The sequence below is a fragment of the Elephantulus edwardii genome, unplaced genomic scaffold (assembly GCF_000299155.1).
Source record: "Elephantulus edwardii isolate Elephantulus edwardi_28Jun2011 unplaced genomic scaffold, EleEdw1.0 scaffold00098, whole genome shotgun sequence".
In the NCBI taxonomy this organism is placed as follows: domain Eukaryota; kingdom Metazoa; phylum Chordata; class Mammalia; order Macroscelidea; family Macroscelididae; genus Elephantulus; species Elephantulus edwardii.
Window position 1 is genome coordinate 2,018,760 of NW_006399848.1, and position 22,903 is coordinate 2,041,662.

Sequence of the window (22,903 nt, forward strand, 5' to 3'; positions counted from 1 at the left end):
AGTAACTTATGTTAGCTTTTCCATCATATGCCCTGCCTTTTTCAGTCCAGGAATAATAACATTGCCCTGAAATTTGGACCTTCCAGCTGAATGGTATTGTCTTGTAAGTGGCTTGTCAAAGTTTACTAGAGGATACTTTACCTTTGAAACAATAGACAATTTTAAGTGATATAATTGCATGGTCCAGAATGTCATCATAAAACTCCATCATAAAAAAACTAATCTATTTAGAGTTTATCTTACACATTCCCAAAGTGCTTGGATGCTTAGGTCTCATTACTGATAAACTCTTCTTGGAATGTCTTTTTTGATTTGTTTTGCATGAAGTCACTTGGTAAGAGCTCCTTAGCTTCTCTCAGTTGCTCACAAAAGTAGAGATGAAACTGCAAAATGTTCTCTACAACTTCCTTGTTGTACACTTTTGTTTCCTACTAGTATTTCCCATAATAAGGCTTTAGAAACTCCTAACTAAATTTTTTTTAAATTTAATATTCTGTGAAAGCTATGAATTTAGGACCCAAAGAAATTGTGCTTAGCAAGATTCATAGAATATTTTCTAGAGTCATCACTTACTTTTAAAATTTTCTTTTACAATCCCCACTCTTATGAGATTTCAAAATGATCTGATATGACATACAGCCCTTGTAAAAACTTTCCTAAGACATAACCCAGTTGTACTAAATAAAACATCATATGGAATAATCTTTGTGAAGAAGTGTGGAGGATTCCCCTCAGATTTTCCAGACTTCAAGTTTGGGTTGCATGACCCATGTTAATTAAATGGAGCCAAGTTTGTAAAGCTGACCATGTTTATCAAATACTTTGATTCTATGAGAACTGCCTCTGTATATTCTTATAAAGATTCCTGATATATAGTTTACAAGAATTATATTGACAATTTTTATATACTTTCCATATTTGCTTAATACTCCCATTTGTTTCTGTTATAAAACATCTTTTGTTTGGCCATAAGAGAAGTAGAACAACCAACAAACATAACTTATTTTTCAGATTACTTGATTTCAGCATCCCCTTTAGTATCTCATCATCTTGAAAGATGATAAAAAACAGGGACATGAATTAAAACATGCACCACAAAAGCATGCTCTGCTAATTAACAGAGTAAGACTGTCCTTTGTGTACTGTACTGGTTTTTTTCACTCAAAGCCTTTGCATCTTCCTCACTGTTGTACATAATGTAAAAAAAAAGAAAAAGAAAAAAAAAAACCAAACCAACGAAACTTTTTTTGGCTCAGACTTTGTATTATATATTGTGTTTTTGCAGGAGGGAGCCCCAAGCACCTGAGCCTGGGCACTCCCTCGCCCAGACAGTCCCATCCCAAGGCATAAGCCCAGGGGGCTCTGACAGCCCCCAGACAGGGAGTCTGGATCACAGGTCAGTCTCCACCTGCCCCTTCATTCTGGGCTGCCACTTAATCTCCCTCAAGCCCCTTCCTTGGCTGAGAACAGGGTCATTTGTTCTCTGACTGAGCCCCATGTCTGCTCGGAGGTGCTCCTGGTCCAGCCAGCACCAGCTACTCTTCCTCCGCCTTTCCATCCCAGAGAACACAGAGAGCTCTCCCACCCCGTCTAATGCATTCTTTTTTGCATGTTGCGCTACAAGCCAAGCCAAGCCACACAGGCAGGTGTAGAGCAATTTGATACACCCTATCACTCCAGTCACCTCATGGTTTTAGAGCAATTTGATACACCCTATCACTCCAGTCACCTCGTGGTCTGAGAATCTACTATCACCGACAGATCCCAGAAGGAGCAAATATTTGAGAGCTCTTCCATCTATCACAGCTTTCTGAAGTGCTCCCTGAAACAGGAAAAGCTCCATCAAGTGCAAGTCAAGCCATGTGGTATGGGTTTCATGGAACAGCCATGATACCAGTCCCTTGAGCTTCCACGATTGTCAGTGAAAGGAACAAATGCCTCCTGGAAGTGGCCGTCTGCCTGTGGGTGATTCAGTTTGCTGTGTGGCTATGTTTCACCTGGTAACAGCTGCATGGGCTTCTCTGCGGTTGTCCCCAGGCCAAAGCATTCACCAGCCTTCATCTGTGGCTGCACTTGCTTCTTGACTTTTCCTTTTTGTTCAGAGCCTTGGTGGAAATCATTATGCAAGTTTTAACTGACGATCTCCATGAAAAACACCGTGTTGACAGTGACTGTGGCTAAGGGCAAAGCTAGTGTGACTTGTTCTGGAGTCAGGGGACATTGTTTTAGCAAAAATGGTCATATAAGCACAGAGAGCAACAAAACCCTTTTTTAGGAGGGAACTTGATGATATCATTTTGTGGAGGACATTAGTTATAGCCAGAAGTGAAAGAAAGGTCTATGAAAAGAAAAAAAGTAACATCCCAGATTTGTGTGTGTGTATGTAACACAGACACATATACACACACATGCTGAAGAAATACAATCTTGATGGAAGTATGTTTACAAGCAATTGAAAACTAATTACGGAAGAAAGATGCAAATCTGAACCAAAAATAGTTTGTTTATAGTTTTACCTCATTTATATTTTTATTCTCCAGTAGCATCTCTAGAAGACACTTCAAATGCAAGAAAACAAAATCAAACCTCCAAATTCTTCCAATAACAAGTATATTAAATCTATACTATTTTATAAGGGCAAATTATAAAGGGATATGGTTTTGTTTGGTGCCCAGAGTAAATACCAAAGGAAACTCTGAAAAGAGATCAAGTTCTACCCCAGATCCCACCACCATTCATATCTTCCTTTGTGCAGTAATTCTGAGGCAGACTCTGCCTGATCCAGCAGGGGGTGCTAATTGTGTCATTCCCAGGTCGCGGCAGTCACTCGCTTTCAGGCACTGGGAAGGCAACTTCTGAGAGGTATTTCCTAATTGAAATGTGGACACCTCAGTCTAGATTGCACAAAGAGGAAGAAAGAACACTGCAGTTACAGTGTCTAAACCCAGCTTCGAGATCATGGAGGCTCCTTGGAACCCCACTTGATGTATGTTGGGCCCCAGAATCAGCAGATTGAGTGCCTGTTTGCTGTTTACAGAGTAGGCTGGAGTATGCTTTCTTACTAACTCCAGCTTGGGTCCTTCTCTAAGTTATAAGGCAGAGGCCCTGTAACATTCCTCCTCTCATGTGGGAAAGACATCGCTGCTCATTTTATTGCCCTTGGGGTGTTATATGCCCAACCACCAGGTTGGAATTGAAGCCATCTGAATATTCTCTCAAAAAAGCACCATTTTCATTTGAAAACCAAGAAGCCAAATGAGAGATGTCCTGGAAAAAGCCACGGTTGGAGGTGGGTGAATGGGACTGCTGACAGTGCTGTGATTGAACGAGTTTCCGATTTATCTCGGGAAGGCACTGGAAAAGGCTTTCCCTGACGTTGAGTATGTTCTAGAATGCTTTGAGCCTTGTTGTAGCTGAGAGTATTCTCATGTCATTGTACAGACTGCCTCATGGTCACCCAGCATCCATCCTGGTTTATTTGCCATAGTCACTTGCATTTGGAGGGTGAAGACATCCTTGCTTGTGCTGTGTATTTTCAGATTTTCTATCTTGTTCTGCTTTCTTTGTTCCTTCCATTGCTTTCTGCAGGTATTTAAACCCATGGTTCAAAAGAGACTATAATGTAGCTAAGTGGGTAGAAGATGTGAATAAAAACACTGAAGGACCATACTTTAGGTATTTTATAAATTAATTTTATATCTTTTTTTAACCTCTCCCAGCACATACACAAACTGTAGTGTGACTGGATCTCTAGCTTGTATCTCCCAATACAAGTTCTTGTAGGTGGAAAAGGGTCCTGGTTTATTTGCTGCCTATTGATCTCTGTTTGTGGCTTCGTGAGCAAGTGTAGTTCTTTTCTGAATGTTTCAAATGAAGCCATTTGAAAGGGTTACCATTTAGTGCATGTCCCTACCACCATCTTGAGCTTGTTAGTAGCTTTCTTTTATTTTAATGCTATGTAGTGTTCTATGGGCATGAAACATACTTTCCACTAATAAAGAGGCACTATTAACCTGAACAGTTTAATTTCTGGAATCTAGTGGTTTCATAATGCATTTTTCCTATTTAACCACCTAAGAGTGCATAGTGCATATGAAAACTCAAGGAAACCATGAAAAGAGAGGAAATTGAATATAAAGGATTTTTTAAAAAAGAATTGATCTGAGTTGACAAAGGAAGTACACTTGACCACATGAGAACATACGCAATGAGTTTAGATTTTATTTGCTCAGTACAAATGTTTGCTCCCACAGAAAAGCTGTGCTGAGAAGTGTTTTACAGGTTCTTAAAAAAAAAAAGCAAACCAAAAACAAAAACAACTAAAGAGTGCTTTATGTAAATAAGGATATTTTTGCACAGTATTTGAAATAGAATAAGGAACAAGCCAGAATCATGTTCTTGACTCACAAAAAGTAGAGAGTGTAGACTCTATCGACTTCTAAGTTTTAGAATCTTACCTGATTTCTTCATTATGCTGCAGCTCTGTGTAACATTAGAGACTAGTGAGTATTCCCAGAAGCTTTTAAGGGCATTTCCACCCTGCCCCCCACTTTTTTGTATTCTCAACCTGATTTCCTAGAGGTAGATGTCCACTTTATATTTGACTGCTTTGTGGATAATTCATGTAAAGAAGAAATTAAAAAAAAAAAAAAGAAGAAATGTAGGCTCAGTTACTACCTCTTCCGAACATGACTGAGCAAGCTTTCAGATGACTTATTGCCACGTCTTGGGTCAGCATTTAACCAGTGTCAAAATATATTATGTATTTAACTCTCAGCACCCACATAAGGTGGACTTTCTCTTCCAGTGTACCATTTAGTTTAGTCCTGTATAGTTTGAGAAAATGATTAGACCTACCTGCATTTTAATTTTATTCATAACATTTGCATATACCCTGAGGAAAGCATAACTCCTGCCTGCTTACAAAATTATAGCCTGCTTTTAGACCCCATCGCCCCCTCCTACCCTGCCCCTCCGCTCACCCCACCTTCCTACACTGAACTACATACATATACACTTACATTCAAACATCCCACCCTCACCTGTAGCTCCCAAGATGGCCAACGTCAGGAAGACAGGTAAGATGATTTTGAATGTTCTTTGGAATCTTGGCTTCCCTGCAGTCATTATTTCTCCTATTTCCCCAAGCTTTTGGGCAGATTATAATTTGTACCAGTCATAGAACCAAAATAGAAAGACTTTGATCTCAATTACGTGGGCTAGGGTTTTTTCTCTAAGAGGAGTTGATGTTTTGCCATAGTAATTTGTGAAATGGTACCCCGGAAGAGTTGATTCACCTGCCCTGGGTGAGCTGAGCAGTTTATGTGGCTTCCAGTGAGAAAGTTCACATTTCTTAAGATCACCCAGCTCTGCCCAGAAGCTGCATGACTAAATGCAATTTGGATGGGGAAGTGCTTTAGCAAACCCCGTTGCACGTTCAAAGCTACAGGGGCAATTTTAGAGGGTTCCTTTATATCTTTTAATACGAGAAGTTGGTTTCTACACTATAGTGGATAGCCACAGTAATAATGACTTTTTAAAAGCTTATTATTTATGTTTTAAGAGTGGTTATATTTTAGTAGAGGGTTGTAATTCAACAGTTAGTTCTATAAAACAAGAATTTTACTGATTAAGATTTAAAAATCAGCTATTTAAAAAAAACTTTAAAAATGTAAAAAAAAATTCTCTATTGCCATGGCAGTTTTAAATCATTGAGCTTTGATTCTAATAAGACAGAGAAAAGAATTCTGTAATTACCATCTGTGCCAGGCCTCACAGGGGAGGCTCTCCGTGCACCCACACCCAGGCTTATCCTTTGCCAGTCCCATGCTTAAACTCAGACCAGCTTCATCTGCTGCCAAGGTGTTCAAGATGACACCTTCTACCAAAATCCCCAGTGGAGGTAAAGGTCACTTTGTGAATCACTCGTGGTGGAGAGTTTGTGGCTTCCTTATCAAGAGTGGGGAACATGGGACTGCAGAGAACTGGCCCAGAAGAGAGACCGACATTTACAGCACTCATCACTGCAAATAGAAAAGCAAATGCCACGAGATTTGAATTTGCCAGTGCACCATGGGTGTGCACTTTCATCTGGTTTTGATGTAACAGTGGTTTCTTAAATTTTCATCATCATAAAATCTGCTCTTCAGAAAGAAGCAGATGAAATGAGAACAAGAGCATTATTTTGCCACCTTGAGATCCTGGCTATAGTTGTTTGTGTGGCAGAACGTTACCACCAAAGCTCTCAGAAGTTATCCTTACTCATGGATATTACCCCGTGGAGTGAATACACCATCACGTTGAGTCCATTTTCTTATGGGAAATGGAGTCCTTTAAATGCAGCCAATAATAACTATTAATACTGCAGTGGATTAAAGTTCATATTGTGTACCTACTATGTGCCTTTATTCCCAAGAGATATTTTTATCCTTATCCCTGTTTTCTGGATAGAGAAAATTAAGGCACAAAGAGGCTAAATGATTTTTCCCAAGGTAGCACATTAAGTAAAATTAAAACCAGGATTAGTGTCTGGGTCTAAATGAAAGAAAAAAAATTGTTCATTTCAGTTTCACTCTATTTACTTCTGCATAGCAGCATGGATAGTGACTACTTAATTCCTATCCTAGAGGTTTATTATAAACATTTTGAGATTAGGCTATGATAAAATTCTCATAGGAACACATTCAGTTTAATAAAAGGTGGACCTTTGCCCTCATGTGTGAAAAGCTCTGAGCTGAAACTTGCCTTGTAGGCATATCTACAGTAGGTGAGTAAGGAAAACTGATGGAATCCTGAGATACAGCACAGTCACATAGACACATCATTGTTGTCTAATTCTAATATAGCATCCACCAGCACTGGTGGCTTAGTGGTAAGAAGTTGGGCTGCCAACCCAAAAGAATGCAGTTCTAATGCACCAGCTGCTCCATGGGAGAAAGGTGGACAGCTCCTCCTGTGTGATGCACTACCTCTGAAAACCCATTAAAGGTCAGCTATGGGTCAGTTCTGACTGAACAGTACACAACAACAACAGCAACAACATGGTAATCTTAAGAGAGCTCTGGTGACTGAGTATTAAGGAATTGCGCTACCAGCTCAAAGGCACAAGGTTAAATGCACCAGTGCTCTGTGGGGAAAAGATGGACAGTCTCCTCCCCTGAGGTTTACTGCCGCTGAACAATCCTGGAGGGTCACCTAGGAGTTGGTTCTGACTCGATGGTACACAACAACAACAATGACATGTTTATTGTAAGGATCCCAACAGCTGGTAGTGCAATTATTGAGTGCTCATCTACTGACCAAAAGGTTGGCAGTTTAAGGTCACCGGCTGCTCAGTGGGAGAAGAGATCTAGGGCTGAGCACCTACAAAGAGCATAAACTAGCAACCCCTACGGGCAGTTCCAGTCGGCCATATTGGGTCACTGCCAGTCAGAATAACTTGATGGTACAACAACATGATCATTGTAGTTCTTGAGGTGACAGTAATGGCAATAGTTACATCTGTCCAAAAATTACTTTCTAAATTACTGACCTGGGCCTGATTTTAAGTGAAAATCAGGCATAAACTACCAGGAGGAAGATATTTCTTAGATACTTGTGAGAAGTTTTGACTTTTTCTTCTCTCTGAACGGATTGACCCTTCCTTTTTCTCTGCTCTTATTCAGTGTCCTACAGCTCAGCATCATAAAATGTGTACTGTCACACACAGCCCCACCTCCAGGCCTTCTCTTGTCTTTAGGAGTCACAGTGTCAACAAACTGGGCTGTCAACATGAGAAGTGGTCTCTGACATTTCATTGTAGTTCTGGAGAACACTCCTTATTTCTGTTTTAACTCATTATTAGCTTTGGCCATGGGAGATGATTTGAGTGAGTATAGGACTGGGGTTTTACCACATCTCATTGGAATTGTCTAAACGTGCTCAAGGTTGGTGATTTGGACCAAGGGCAAGTACACGGCGGCCATGACTATGAGGCTGTGAGCCAACAGCTTGTGCTGATGAACACACATGTTGCTGAAGATTTAAAGAGGCAGCCAGGTTTTCATTATTCCCTAATGTAGTCAAGATGTAGTTATTTGATAGCGAGCCTGACTGGCTTTCAAGAACTTGGATAGTTTATTAACAGTGATTAGGTTAAAAATAGGAAACCAAGTTACCCTCAGTCACTTTAATAGGATGCATTTAAATGTCTCAGAATTTTACACACGCTGAATTTATTTCCTAAATTTTTATTTAAAAAATGTAATTTCTGAATTAGAAAAATATGTAGTACCCTATTAGCACTTAAAGGATACACTGATATTCTTAGTTACTCCCATCCACTTAGCTATGGTGAGCATAATAGTAATGACGGTCGAATAGCTGTTATGTTATAGTAATCCTTAGTAAGGGGTTACCCTCGACATTTATAAACAATAGAGGAAGTGTTAAGAGTTGCAGATTAAAAGTGAACTGAAACACTCCTGATTTTGAGGAGTGAGCAAGAATGTTCACTTAGATCTTAAGGCTTTTAGGGCAAATGGTTTCCAAACATTGACTTGAATACAGTATTCATAAAATAAGATGGAAACTGGGGAAAATACAGCAAAACCAGTGCAAAAGGCTATGTGGGTATGGACTAAAATGTAAAGCGAGTGCAGAAGACGTCTTGAATCTGTTGAATGCAGTACTGGCAGCAGATCCTATCCCTAATCAGTGCTACCTACCATTCCCAGACCGAGGTATGCACACACAGCAGGTTAGGGGCATCCTACTGAAAGAAGTATTTGTAATGTGGCACTGTAGCTAGTCCAGAGATGTGAGTCATTGCCACTTTGCACCAGGAACTGAGAATTTCCTGCATATGCAATAGTGACCTTGATGAATAAAATTGCTACTGAAGAGTTATATATCAAACATTTATTGATACATTGTGAGTTGATACTATCCAGTCTCAGCTATTCTCTTTCTCCCACCCTCCTCCTTTAAAAGCAAGATAACAGCAAGTATAGGGTTCCAGGGAGCCCATTGTAGTCACAGGTATTACCACTACATATGCAAACTCAAGTGAGGGCAGCTTAATAGATCAGCAGCTTACCCAGACCATTTGTAAGAAATTATTCCCATTATAAAGAGAACATAGGTGATCAGAACATGAAGGGGTTAGTTGTTGTTGTTGTTTAGTGAAATTGCAGTCAATAAAATGTAGCCATCTTGTTGACATGACAAGTGAGTTACTAAGATCTGCTATGGCTTAGAATCCTTGCCCGCAGAGAAATGCTGTCTGTAGGGACTAATCAGACCATTTTTGTATGTTCTCATCAGATTCTTTGTTTGGCTGGAACTCTGCACTTTTACTGCTTGCATGTTTACTAATCTATTATTAAGTCTGTTGTATTTGCCTTTGTTCTTTCACAACTAACACACTGGCCTTTGAATGCATGAGTTTTGTGTAAACCGGTGTGTGTGATTTCACAACTAATAACAGAATTGTCTTGTATTTTAAGATCTTAAGGTATAATTGGAATTACCGTATTTCTTAAAAACATGAACCGGTAAAAATTAGTCAGTATATAAAGATATTGTGTATTGAATTCCCCACTACAAGATCTTAGGATATTTTCCCTCTGTCCCATTTTAGTTTATCTATCTCTAGAAAACATCATTATTTGCTCTTTAGTTGACAAGTGTGACTTCTATGTACCAACATCTCAGCAACTCCTTTCCCATTAGGCAGATAAAATTAGAGTATTATGAAAGACAAAGTAGTAACTTCCCAGTCGCCCATAATTACCTAGGCAAGTAGAACTCAGAGGCTTTGCTTTGAACTGTTCAGATACTTGAAATTGAGGTTAGACAATCAAGTGATATTTATTTTATATGTTCCCAACATCTCAGGACTTTATCTCCTGCCAAGTCTCCTTCTTCATCAACTGGGTCTATTGCCTCCAGCAGAAAATACCCTTACCCAATGCCTCCACTTCCTGATGAGGAGAAGAAAGCTAACCGACAAAGTGCCAGGGTAGGTGGACTCTCTCTCCATTTCCTCACCCTCTCAGTCACACTTACTAGTGTGTATTTTCAAAGAGAATCCCATTTTCCTTCGTAAGAGAATTAAAAATGAGATTTGGGAGAGGTGGGGTTTTTTTGTTTGTTTGTTTTTCCGATTTCTATTATCTCTGTTGATAAATTCTAAAGATAATATATATGAATCAGTAAATGTTAATTTACACCTTTTATTATTCTGGGTTGATAATACATTGCAACCCAGGATAGAAAAGATAGTTTATTTTGTCTCATTGGTTTTTAAGTATACTTAGAAATAGCAGGCTAAATAAAAAGTAACTTGGTTGTTGTTCCACATTGCTTACGCATCCCTTCTGCTGGCTGATAACACTCAATACAATTTTGAGGATGAGAACCTGTGATGGAAAATCAGACCTTTGTCTTGGGGATGTGGGCGAGCTTTGAATACTAGGAAGGGGGACTTGCTTTAATATTGTAGGAACATGGCAAAGCATGTGATTAAGCTGCTTTTTGCATTTTAATCAAATTTAAAAACAATTATGAAGGGACTCATTATTTTAAAAGGTGAATCATCTGTTTCTTTTTAGTAGTAATTTTTTTTATATCCACTGTCTCACAGCATTCCTAGGCTATATCCACTGAGTGAGATTTGAGATTCAAGGGGCCTTGAGAGGCTTGAGAGAAAGAAATAAATGAGTAATTACCTTTATTGATAAGAAGCCTTTTTGTGGTCAATTATACAAAAATGTTGATTCACTTAGAATGTTACAAAAATTTTTGAAAAAAGTTAAAACTTTATAGCTGTTGGCATTTTATTTGCTCATAGATCCTAGGTTCCTTTACTTTTTAATTTTGACAGATGTCTCAGAGTCTGTGATTCCAAAGCTACGTTACAGGGGTCAGAGTTGACATGTCGCATTCATTCTTTGACCCAGTCAACCTAAAGCCAGTAAGAATTTACCAGTCACTGATTATAACACTGTAATCAAAAGGACTTTAAAAACAATCAGTGGTTATTTTGGGAATCATAAGAAAATGTTATCTTTATATGTACCTATCAGTCAGATGGCTGCTTTGTTGTGTAGTTGGAATAGACTCATAGCTGACCCTCCAGTGGGTTTTTAGAGGCTAGAAATCACATTGGAGGAAATTGCCCTCTTTCTCCTATGGGGCAGTTGGTGGATTTGAACTGCCTGCCTTTGGTTTTGCAATGGGACGCCTTACCTACTAGGCCACCAAAACTCTATACATGCTAATAATGTTGTTGTGTACAGTCGAGATTGAATTGTAACTGACTTATAGCTGACCCTTTGGCAGATTTTCCAAGGCAGTTAATTGTGGAAGAGATTGCCCATCCTTCTCCACAGAGCAGCTGGTAGCCTCAAATTGCATGCCTTCAGGATTACAGAGCAGCTTCTTACCACCAGGCCACCAGAGCTCCCAAATACTGACATAAGAAGTGGTAAAAGATAAAAGATGTCTTTACCCACACTTTGTTAAATTTTAATATAGGTACTCAGAGCAAGATTTGAATGAGCATTTGAGAGATCATGTTAATGGAGCTCACATAGAAACAGCCACCTTATCATTTGGTTTTTCTCCTTTTTCTTTCCCAGAAAATCATTAGGTATGCAATGTCATGCCTCAGATTTCCAGTGAAAATGGAATTTGGGTATAGTCTAAAGCATATTGGTCTCAGGCTGACCTTGTTCATGCTTGATTCCTGGAAACACATTATATCATCTTGGTGGTTTGTTTTTAATTGGCTTGCCTTCTCTGTTGTGCTCAATTGGATTCATATTTAATTGTGCCAAAGTTGCTTTCAGTCAATTAAAGCAATTAGTGAACATTGTTGAAGATGGATCTCACTGCAGCCAGCCAGTATAAAGAGCTGGTGAGGAAGGGAAAGAGAGAGAAAGGGTGGGGAATTAAGGAAGTGACATCATACCCTGAATCCATCATTCTAATCTTACAGCATCAACCCCTGAGAAAGCACTTTTCTAGAAAGTGAGACTGGAATTGGAGACTGAGTCCGCGTGGTCATAGATCCACTCTGTGATGTTCTAAATGGATGAGGATGGTGGTGATGAAATCATCTCTCCCTGAAGGCAGTGGTTCCTCAGCCTTCACTGTCCATAAGAATCATGTGGCGAGCTTTTCCACACTGATGCCTGTGCCCCACTCAGAGAGATTTGTATTTACCTGGGCTGTGGGACTTTTAAAATCTCCCCAGGTCATTTGTCAGCACAGCTAGGGGTTGAAAACCAGAGCTCAGATTGAGTCTATCAGAATTTTTTGGGAAATGAAGGATGTAAGTAGTTTAACATGGTTATTTTAAATGTTATTTTGTTTTAGACACAATAACTTGTTAAAATTCCTGAGTAAACTAAATGAGAATGTGAGGGTGCTTTGTAATATTTTTTTTTAACTACAACGAAGCAGTTCTTTAAAAAGCTGAGGCGCAGGCTTAGACAAAAGCCAAAGCCAAAATGGAGAGAGCTTGTTCTGTCCATTTATTAGACTTGGCAAGAGCCTGCCTCCACACAAGGGGTGGGACCGACTAAACATTTTTTGTTCTCCATTGTTTAGAATGTGTTTCCTGTTTTCACAATGTGTATTTTAACTCTCTGTTGTGCAGCTATGGGAGACATCCATTTAAGATCAACTGTTTACATGTGACACATCGAAACTGTTTACTTCAACTTTTATAGAAACCCAGCCTCATGAAATCACCGCAAATCTATCTGCTCTTCAGACACCACGGAGACTCTCGGGGACACTACGAAGGAGAGGAAGCCAATTATCACATCTGGATATCATATTCTTTTTGTCACTGGCTTAGAAGTTAACAGAACCATGTAAAGAACCACCAAAACGTTATACAGTAAGGGGACTGGGATGGTAATGGTTAATCCGCATGGCAGAGCTACGTAGACGCTATCACTAACATTAACTCTCCTGCCCCCAAAGTAGCAAGCTTCCTAATGACTATACTGGATTCAGAACTCAACAGTCTGAAGCACATCCTCATTGTAGGCGGTAATGCTATGTGCATGAAGCTTCTGTTTATTGTTTTCCACACTTATGGAAACAACATCCCATAATAGAAACTAGCATGCAGGACTAAGGTATATAGGATTTTCCTGCAGGACTTTTAAGCTTTGAGAGGCCAATATCTCATATCTAACTTTAAACATGTATTTTTATTTTGTTGGGTTTGTTTTTTTTTTACCTTTCATATTTATATCAGCATACAAAGACAACTGTATATATGTAAACATTTTTAAAATTAAAAAAAAAACAACTGTTACACACAAGTGTATTTTGCCAAATGCCTAAAGATAGTTAAAAGCCCTATCATCATCTAGCAAATGATCCTTATGGATTGTATGCGGATGATGTTGTAAATATAGTGGTCAATGCTGTAAATTTGTCTCTCCATGTTTAATATTTGTCCAAAACCTGTGCTGCCCCTTAAACTGTGGACAGTCAGGAGGCAAGGTTTTGTGAGTGTTTTGTTGAGCAGGAGAACAAAGTGCCCAACAAACCCTGAGACCCCCATTGCTTGGAGTCCGGCAGTGAAGTGACTTGTCTTGCTGCTGTTGGGCAGCTGATTCCTGGCAATGTCTGTGCCAGCCCGGCCACTTTTTGTCTGGTGGCATTCAGAGCCCACATTAGCAGCTGTTACCTTTCAGTACGAGGGCACATCTGTTAGTCCCACCCTGCGAGTCCCTGGCAGCCAACGAGTGCACCAAAGACACGCGAGACCTCAGCTGTGGATCAGTCAGTAGTTTCCAATTTGCCAACAGGTTAACCCTTGATGGCCTAAAATTTTGTTCCTCAAAAGAACCTTTTCATCCTCCCTCATGTAATGAGTGACTGGTTTCCATGAAGATAGCGTTCACACGGCTTACTAATTGACATTTGCTATCAGTGGGGCTTTGGGACTCCCAGCAGATCAGTCACTGCTGACTCGGACGCAAGATTGAGGGAAGTTTGTACATTCAGGGCTAAAAGCCTCAACAGGCCACATAGGGCTGGATGAAGCCCAACGCCACAGAATCACAGCAACGGTGCAGCAAGAATGTTCCACACAGCTGGCAGGGGACAGTCTGATGTTTTGGACCCTATAGTTTGTTTTAGTTTTTTTGTTTTTTTTAATCTATAGAAAAAAAGAAATCTTGGTTAAAAGTCCATCGTTTTGTTAAAAAGGGGAATATAAATTAAATAGATGGAAGTGGGTGAGGGAAAGGTGATACACCAAAAGGCGCTGATTAGACATTGCCATTCATTAATTATATTAATCAATGGCAATTAATGTTTTATTTTGCTTTTTTTAGAAAAAAATAACTTCCTTTAAAACAAAAGTGGTAACTGTTATAATGGAGTAGTCTCACTAAAAGGCGGCCACCCTAAGAAGACGACTATAATGAACTCAGAAATCGATAGGATCAATCAAAAGTCTGTATGTGAATTTCTTAATTTTCTTTCCTTTTTTCTTGAGATGAATGAATCTGCGGGCAAGATTAGGAAGTACCCTCTAAATTTTATTCCCCCATCTGTAACATCTATGAACAAAATCCACTTCCTCTCCATGACAGATTACTTTAGATGCCTATACCGAATCAAGTTACAGTGTTTTACTCTTGTATGTTTCTTCATTTTGTAATAGACCTCTCATCTAAAAGTCTTTGAAAAATATTTAAAAATATAAGCATCTAAAAATATATGGTATTAATAACATTTTTCTTCTAAATGACAGGAAGGGATGCGATTGCAGGTACTACAGTGAAAGAGTCCTTAAGTGTAAGGCTTGGATGAGCACTGGGCAGGGTTGCCACAAAACTCGAGACAGGAGGGTAGACAGATTTTAAAGATGTAGCAAACAAAGTGGCTTTGACCGCAATCACTTTTTAATGTGTGCTGAATGTTTTCTGGTATTCTGTGTATAAAGAGCTAATGTTACAGGGTTTATTTTGACTATTAAAAAAAGAGTTTATAGATTTGAATGTAAAGTACCTATTCTTCTTTATAATTAGACAAGCCCTAAATAGTATCTATAAATGCCTATCTGAGTAGTCAACATTTTTCACCCTCACTCTCCTCCAAGTCTTTCCTCACCTTAATTATTTTTACATGAAAATCATTACTATGTGCCTTTTGGGAGCACGGTGCTCCAGAGGTATATAGTTCATAGTGATTCTCTTTGGATTTAATAACCTTCGTAAAGAACTAAATGAAAATTGGGGTTTTTTATGTGCAGAGAGATTATGACTTCCAGTTTATTAACTTTCATGTTCTGTGCTGGGTATCTACTCTTTCTCCCTTGATTAAATAGTGTTAGGTTTGCACCCTTCTCTGGCAGGTTATAAAGTTTCAGTGCATAGCCTCAAGAAATGCCTCTATGTGTACTCATGGTTGACACTCTACATGTACTTAGTGTCTGACTTTTCATCTCCTGATGCAGAGAATGGAACTATGGCACTACATACAAGCACAGCATTCTGTAAGTCTGATTTGGAAAGAAGTTTTGAGGCCAGGTAGCAGTTTGTGTCATGAAACTAGGAAGCCTTTATTTTCTGATCATAATAAATTACAGTATGAAACAGAAGAAAGTAAATTCTTTGGCCTTTATGTCCATTGTATGCCTTTTCCCTCCTTTATAAATTTTTGTGCATAGATCAGTGGCCCTGCTGTCACCTGAGGTGTTCCAATTATCCACAGCCATGAAGGTGGAGTAAATCCTGACTTTATGATTAAACATTTCCAGTCTTTCCACTAAGTATCCCCAGGGAGGTGTGAGGTATCAGGAAGGCCTTCAGGAACTGATAGTTGGATTAGCTGGTCTCTGTGTGGAGTCATTCTTTATCTGAGAACTAACTTCCTCCTCTAGAGTCTCCCAGGTAGAAAGAAGCCCACCCAGGTCACAGGCTATCTGCAGAAGGAATGTCATGATGAACTGCTGCGTAGTGAACACTTTCAGTTCACTAGTATGTAGCTACTACGTCTACAGAGGGAGCTTCAAGGAATGAGGGTTCTAAAAACTGTTATTATTAAAAGGGAAGGTTAAAATGCTAATACATTTTCCACTATGAAATTGGTGCTTTATTGGTAATGGTTTCTTTGAAAATATTTTCCCTTGCTTTAAAAAAAAATAAATAAAAGTTGTGTTTTCACATAACGTCAGCCCAACATGGAATTTCTGAATGTTAAGATTGAACAAGTTGCTGAAAAGAGAAAATTAGAGACTCTGTATACTTTAGAGAAAGATGCTGAGCTGCACAGGAGACTTAAGCTTCTCATTCTTTCTGGTGATTCCTGTGCACCATTTACTCATACTCATTGTCTTGGATCTCTTGTGGCTACTTTGGCTTTCCCAGATTTTACTTTTACCTCTGGGCTGGAGGAAATAATGGTGTGATCTCTGTTCATTTCTTTCTGTTGTTTCTTAAGTTCTCTCACCCATTCTTCACTTCCTGTTATATAGTTCTATTTTAACCTTATATATCTAGTGCTTTAAAGACTTCCTTATTGTGCATTATTCCATAATACGATACATTCTTACCTGAAGAAAAACTATTTTCCTTTACTTTAATTTTACATAAACATAAAAGAAAATGTATTGGAAGGATACTAAGTAGCTTGCAGCAGATGGAAACAGCTTCGACCAGCTGCAGCTATGGTGTCATTAGGACACCCTATGCAGGCAGCATATGTATCTCATCATTTGATCATTTAGCTTGGCACTTATTTAGGGTGTGTCCATTTCCTTCAAGAGTGACACCTCAAATACTTTTTATTACCATATATGGAATAAACTTCTCATTCTACTAGATATATAAGTGGCAACTTTTTTTTTTTAAATATAGCTTAATTGGGGCTCAAGCTTTCTGAATGGAAGGCTACTGTGATTTTGGGGGACAGCAACTTCTCTGAAAGTTAAGGACGTTCATCAAAGGCGTCCTCCGTTTTTGGCATCATGAAGTCCCCTGCCTGTTCTCGTGCCCTGTGTATGAAGAGGAAGTAATGGGGGGGGGGCAGGTGCTTAAGAGAATGGAGATCCACAAGAGGAGGCAGGAGGCAGGTGAGCTGGAGGACACTGGCCACTGTGGGGATGGAGGGTGGGGTGGGGAGTGAGGAGGACTCAGAGACCAAGGCACTCATGTGCTTGATAATCTGTCTTGCTGTTGCTGTTTGCTATTCTCCACAAACGCCTCCCGTCATGCTTATAGTGAGCCGCTGTTGCACTGGTCTCAGACCTTGTATCCCACCGGGAAGTGCTTCGAGGCTAGCAGGGTTTGAAGGGTTTTGGTCAGCAACATCATTTCACTTCTGTAGGTAACCCTGAAGTAAAAATAAAAAACTAAGGCATAGTCTGTGTGGGTTCCAGAGTATGCATGTGCATGTGTGCATTTTTTCCACCTTTTTTTAAAACAAAAGGCATACAATGAGACTAAGCCAGCTTTTATAGATTCTGCACATAATGTTTTCCAAGCATTTATGACAAAGTGGGTATTTTTCCTCATCTGTTAAAAATATATATAATATTAATCTATGTTTAACTTGGGCCTTAGCCTCTTTCATGAAGTGTCAGACTCTGCATGAGTATTTTGAGGGTTAAACTCTTAAAAAGAATTAAAATACAAATAGCCCCAAATCTTTAAATATAGCGGTGCTAAGTTATACCAGATAACACAATACAGAGTGCTCATAAGAATTAATACAGTTAATCCTAATAATACAAGAGTTCCTGCTAAATTGTACATGTCTATCACTGCCTGGCTAAAAACCTTCACTCTTCGATCCAGCACAAACTCAAAATGATTCTGCAACCAGTTTTTTAAATGGGAATAAGTGACCCAATACCTTTGTTTTGTATGGGGAACAATTTTTTTTTTTACTCTACAAAAATACTTAACAAAAAAGTTTAATCACAGTAACTATATACTTCCCCCCCCAACTTGCTGGAGGACTTAACCCCTCAAAGCTAGCATCCCCAAAATGTGTTCTACTTACATCAGTTTGTTCAGTGTAGGTGTGTGCTAGTGCTTTTTCCCATCTGCCACCCATCCTTGAGGGGTGAGGTCTTACCGACAGAGACTGGAAACCACCACCCCTGAGAAGTGCTAACAGCAGCGTGGTCACGTCTAGAAGCCAGGTGATCACGTGTGTATACTTAGATTCACATGTTCCTACTACATTCTCTCTGCCGCTCTGCTCTTGAGGTTGTTACTGGTTTTTTGTTGTTTTTTTTTAATTACCTGGTTTTGGCAAACTACAATTGAAATGTACATGGTACCTGCTTCCCTGAGCAAGCGAGATTTGTTTTATGGCTGTTCCAGTTATATATTTGTTATTACATTGTAGGAAAACAAAATCTTGCTATTTTTAAAGGTTACTGTAACTTGAGGTTCCAATTCCGGCACAATTTTATTACTATTCCCTTCTGACACTAATAAGATAACCATGTTTTTCTATGTTACTCTCATTGTAACATCAATAAAGTGACTTTCAATAAAAGATTTATGTTCTTTTGATGGCACAATTATGACCGTTATTTCTCTCCAACAGTTGTTTTTCTTTCAGATACACTGTAGAGGTGCTCATAACACATCTATTCCTTTTCCATTCCACACTGTCCTAGAAGAAAACAATCTTCTAGTAAGCCAGCAAACTCAACGTGTTGGGCAGTTTCTTTAGCCGAATGGTAGGCAGATCCTTTCCTTCTTTTCCACCTGCATTCTCTCATTCTAAGTATATAATGTACTTATCTAATCTGCTCCCTTTGTGCTAGACTCCAAAGTCCTGGGCCTTCGGTGGGTTGGTTAATTTTATATTTAAGAGCTCACTGCCCAAAACATTGTTCTGTTATGGTCTTTTCATCTTCCAGTCACCGTTTTATCAGCCAGGTACCACTCTAGCATTTGTAATTACCTGGCCTTAAGCTTTTAGTCTGCAGAAAAAAAAAAGGATTAACTATAAGTAGTCAAAGTACTGTTTTAAGTGAGGAAAAGACAAAACTGTGATGGCCCAGAGTTTGCACTTTTAATGGCTTTTTTAAAGACAGTACACATAAGAACAGACAGGTCCATCCTGGAAGACATGCAGGCAGGGTGCCCCTTAGAGCGAGGATGGTGAAACTTCACCTCACGTACTTTGGGCCTTGGAAAAAGTTACTGGGGAAAAAACATCATGCTGGGAAGGTTGGAGGGTCAGCAAGAGAGGAAGCCCCTCAATGAGATGGACGGACACAGTGACTGTGACAATGGGATGGAGCAAGGTGGGGATAGTGAGGATGATGCCGGATAAGGCAAAGTTCAATCTGTTGTTCACAGAGTCAGTACGAATCACAGTCAAGACTCCTACTAAAACCAAATATACCTCCATTTCTCTTATTTCTATTTTAACCAATAAGGTGAATACAGAAATAGTAGCTAACATAGTTAAATAAGTGCAGAATCGAACTCAACATTTTAGCTCCTGCCATCTCATGAACTAGGGGCACCATTAGAAAATCAAACCATAGTCTAATTCCCCCTCAGTTGGAAAGACAGCAGTGACTGACCTAATCTAACAGTTATATAAAAACTACTCTAGAGACCTTTAGAACCTCCAGGTCCCCTGCATCTACATTATTATGGAAGTTTGTAAAGAGCTGTATTTTATAAATTGTGACCCTTTTGAAGCATGCCTGAGACTGATGTGTATAACTGCAGAATAGAATTAAATGCTCAGTGGGGCACTGGAGGAGCCTAATTAACTCTCCAAGTAACTGAAGTCTGATTAGATTAACTGGAGCATCCAACTAGATGGTTCCTGAAAAAGTAAAAGTTTTAAATAAGCAGATGAGGTTTCACTACAAGTGTATAATGCATGAAACACAGAACTCAACATGAAACAGTAAAGAGGCAACATGAGACTCATTTGTAAAGGCATCTTTGGTTGTAATTAAAGGGAATGGGACATGTCAAATTTGTCAAAAGGAAGGGAACCTAACTAGGGACAAAGTAAAGACTAATATTCATGTTTTTAGAAAAATAGTGAAAGCAGAGGTGGAAGAAACAGAGACTGCTGTGGTGGATTACTAATTAAAATTAATTAAATGAAACAAAAAAACCGAACAAAAAATAGAATTAATGGAATGTTTCCAGAGACAGGGTTTTACGGCAGCTGAGTTCTCAGAACCAGGACTCCTGCCGCACACCTTGGGAGCTACAGTACAAATGGGCCTCAGCCCCAGGTGAGAAGGGCTTCCTTCCCACCACAGGAGCGTCACCTGTGCTGACACTCAGGAAAGAACTATTTCTTTGACTATGATTTCCTCAGAAAATATGTGGGAACCACACAACAGGTTTTAAGATGCTGAAGGTGAACTTCCTTTAGCTCTTTTCTGAAATACCTGTGTTCAAGGAAAGCCTTTCTAACCTTTAGCCAATATATTTGGGATGAAACCTAGACTCACCATTTAACATATAGCAGGCTGCCTCACATGCTCATAGGTAACTGGGAACTAAAACTTGATATAAATTTGATTATTATTAAAGGCTGAATATAGATATGCATGCATATGTATGAATATATATACACACACACTTTAATGAATATCTATACACCCCCCCCAGCAATATCTGAAAATGTTATATTATGAAATAGGCTAATAATGCTTAGAAATGTTTTATTTTGCTGGCCGACAACTAACTGATCATTAATTTATGAATTTCATATTCTAAAATAAGATAAAGAGACAACAGACTTGCTAACTGTCCTTGAAAAAGAAAGCAAACCAAACCAGTTTTAAATTTAAGAAACAGAGGCACTGTTGGTTCTCATTGTACCAACACACATTTAATATTCACAGCTACTGTAACCATGGGATATTATCCCTTTTTCACAGATGAGGAAATTGAGGCTCAAAGATTTTCTAAAATGAGTAAGAACATATAATTAGTATGTGGAAAATCTGGATTAGAATCCAGATCTCACTTTAAAGCATAGGGGCTTGGTTTTACTTTTTAAATACATTATAAAAGTAATATTTGCTTATTAGGGAAAATTTGGAGGAGTAGGAAGAAAAGAAGTCATGATTTTGAATCCCCATAGTAATTACCCTCTTTCCAGTCCTTTCCCAGTATGTATTTTTAATGCAAGCACTAACTAGTGGCATATTAAAAAGTGAGAGTAATACCTTTTAAATTAGCATCTAATTTTAAAAGGAATTACATGTTATATTACAGAGCACTTAGAAAACACTAATATAAAGGAAATGAAAGTCACTGAGGATCCCATTAGTCAAAGAAGAATCACATTTTCCCCGCATTTGTTTAGTTCTTATCTATTCATTTTCCTTTCTACATAGGTAAGTTCATAGTACTGTACAGAGCTTTTAAAGTACATTTAACAAAGATCTCCAGGGAAGATGACAAACTAGGACCTAATAACACAGTACTTAGTGCTCAAATTATTCAACAGGCTTTTCAAGAGGCAGAAATAAATCATTCAAATTCCCTGACAACTCATATACCTGTTAGCATAAAACCGGAACTAAGTTTCCACTAAAGTGAGTGTGAACATAGATGTTCTTTTTACATCTAAGATAATCGAAATGGTTTACAGTGGATTTAAACTATATACTAAAACTTTCAATACTGTGTACAACTATTTCTTGGAGAAAATAATAGGTTTCATCTGAGTAAGTCTTCAGTGCTTCTTTAAGTACTTGCATAATTAAATTTGCATAAAAGTGGGTTAGCAAGAAAATAAGGCATGCTTGACAATGGCTTGTGAACCTTCTAAATGGTAGAATAATCCCGCTCATACATTATTAAAATTTTTTAAAAACCTCCAAAACACCAAACAACCAAGAAAAAAACAACAAAAAAACTAAACACAAAGCTTAAGCTATATATAACATAACCAACCTTTATAACAAACTGTTAAGGGTAAAAGAGGAAGTAAGATTACATGTATTACTGAAGGCAAGGCAGGGCAAAGGAGAAACCAAGGAGGAATGTTGATTATATTCATACAGCTTCTTCTTGACTTAAACACTCATGACACACTGAATAAACTGAAAGAGAGAAAAGTCTGTGTTACATTACAAATCAAGTAATATTTAATAATTCTTATCCTGTTTTTTTTACACTGAGCATATCTATTGTCAAGGCCCTGTTTCAAGTACTAGAGCAGGGATGTAAGTTTAAGGCATGCTTGCTCCAAGCCATGTATTTTCAATTGCTTCATATGCATAGGAAAGTTAGATAATGAAAAAGGAAGTTCAAAGTAGAACTGATGGCTTTGAATTCTAGTGTTAGCCAAGACTATCAAATACACCATGGAAGTCCAAAAGAACAATCAATTCTATCTTAGAGGAAGTGTAACCAGGATGCTTAAGGGCCAAGATGGTCATCTCATACTTTGGGCATGCTATCAGGAGGGACAATTCCTTGAAGAAAGACCTCACTGTGGGGAAAGTACAGGGTCAGTGACAAGATGAAGGCCCTCAATGAGAAGAGCTGACCCAGTGGCTGCAACATCAGCATAACCACAGCACAAACGTAAGGGACAGGGCAGGCCTGGGACGGACATCTGGTGTTGACGTACTGCAGCCAACGTGAAGGCACCTGATTACAACATTCTCTCTGGAAGCAGCTTGCATTTTGGTTTTGTAATCTGAATTATTAAAAACAAAAAAAAACCCCAAATGACAACCCTGGAAAACACAACCAAACAATCACTGGAAATTTTCCGTGTGTGAGTGACAAGCAGACTAACATAAGAAATGTGGTTCTCACATTTAAATTTTGCACAGAAAGCCAGTCTCACTCCAATTCTAGAAATGGCCAGGGTCAACAATACAAACAATAGTTGAGTTTATACCATTGCAGCACTTGGGGGCTTT

The 22,903-nt window shown here is 38.8% G+C and overlaps 2 protein-coding genes across 5 annotated transcripts in view; one reads left to right on the forward strand and one right to left on the reverse strand.

The window, feature by feature from the left end:
* The window catches only part of ADAM22 (ADAM metallopeptidase domain 22), a 290,471-nt gene extending 276,841 nt beyond the window's left edge, over nt 1-13,630 (forward strand). Inside the window, exons 29-31 of one of the 3 annotated variants that reach the window (XM_006891449.1) lie at nt 3,589-3,675; nt 9,877-10,000; nt 12,644-13,630. In XM_006891449.1, the coding sequence (XP_006891511.1) occupies nt 3,589-3,675; nt 9,877-10,000; nt 12,644-12,664 (232 nt within the window). In that variant the 3' untranslated portion in view covers nt 12,665-13,630. The remainder of the gene's footprint in view (nt 1-3,588; nt 3,676-9,876; nt 10,001-12,643) is intronic. The other 2 variants (XM_006891450.1, XM_006891448.1) reach the window with 2 other exon arrangements.
* An 8,251-nt stretch (nt 13,631-21,881) lies between these two features.
* The window catches only part of SRI (sorcin), a 37,485-nt gene continuing 36,463 nt past the window's right edge, over nt 21,882-22,903 (reverse strand). For both annotated transcript variants that reach the window (XM_006891452.1, XM_006891451.1), the window contains exon 8: nt 21,882-22,072. In XM_006891452.1, coding sequence (XP_006891514.1) covers nt 22,046-22,072 — 27 coding nt within the window. In that variant the 3' untranslated portion in view covers nt 21,882-22,045. The remainder of the gene's footprint in view (nt 22,073-22,903) is intronic.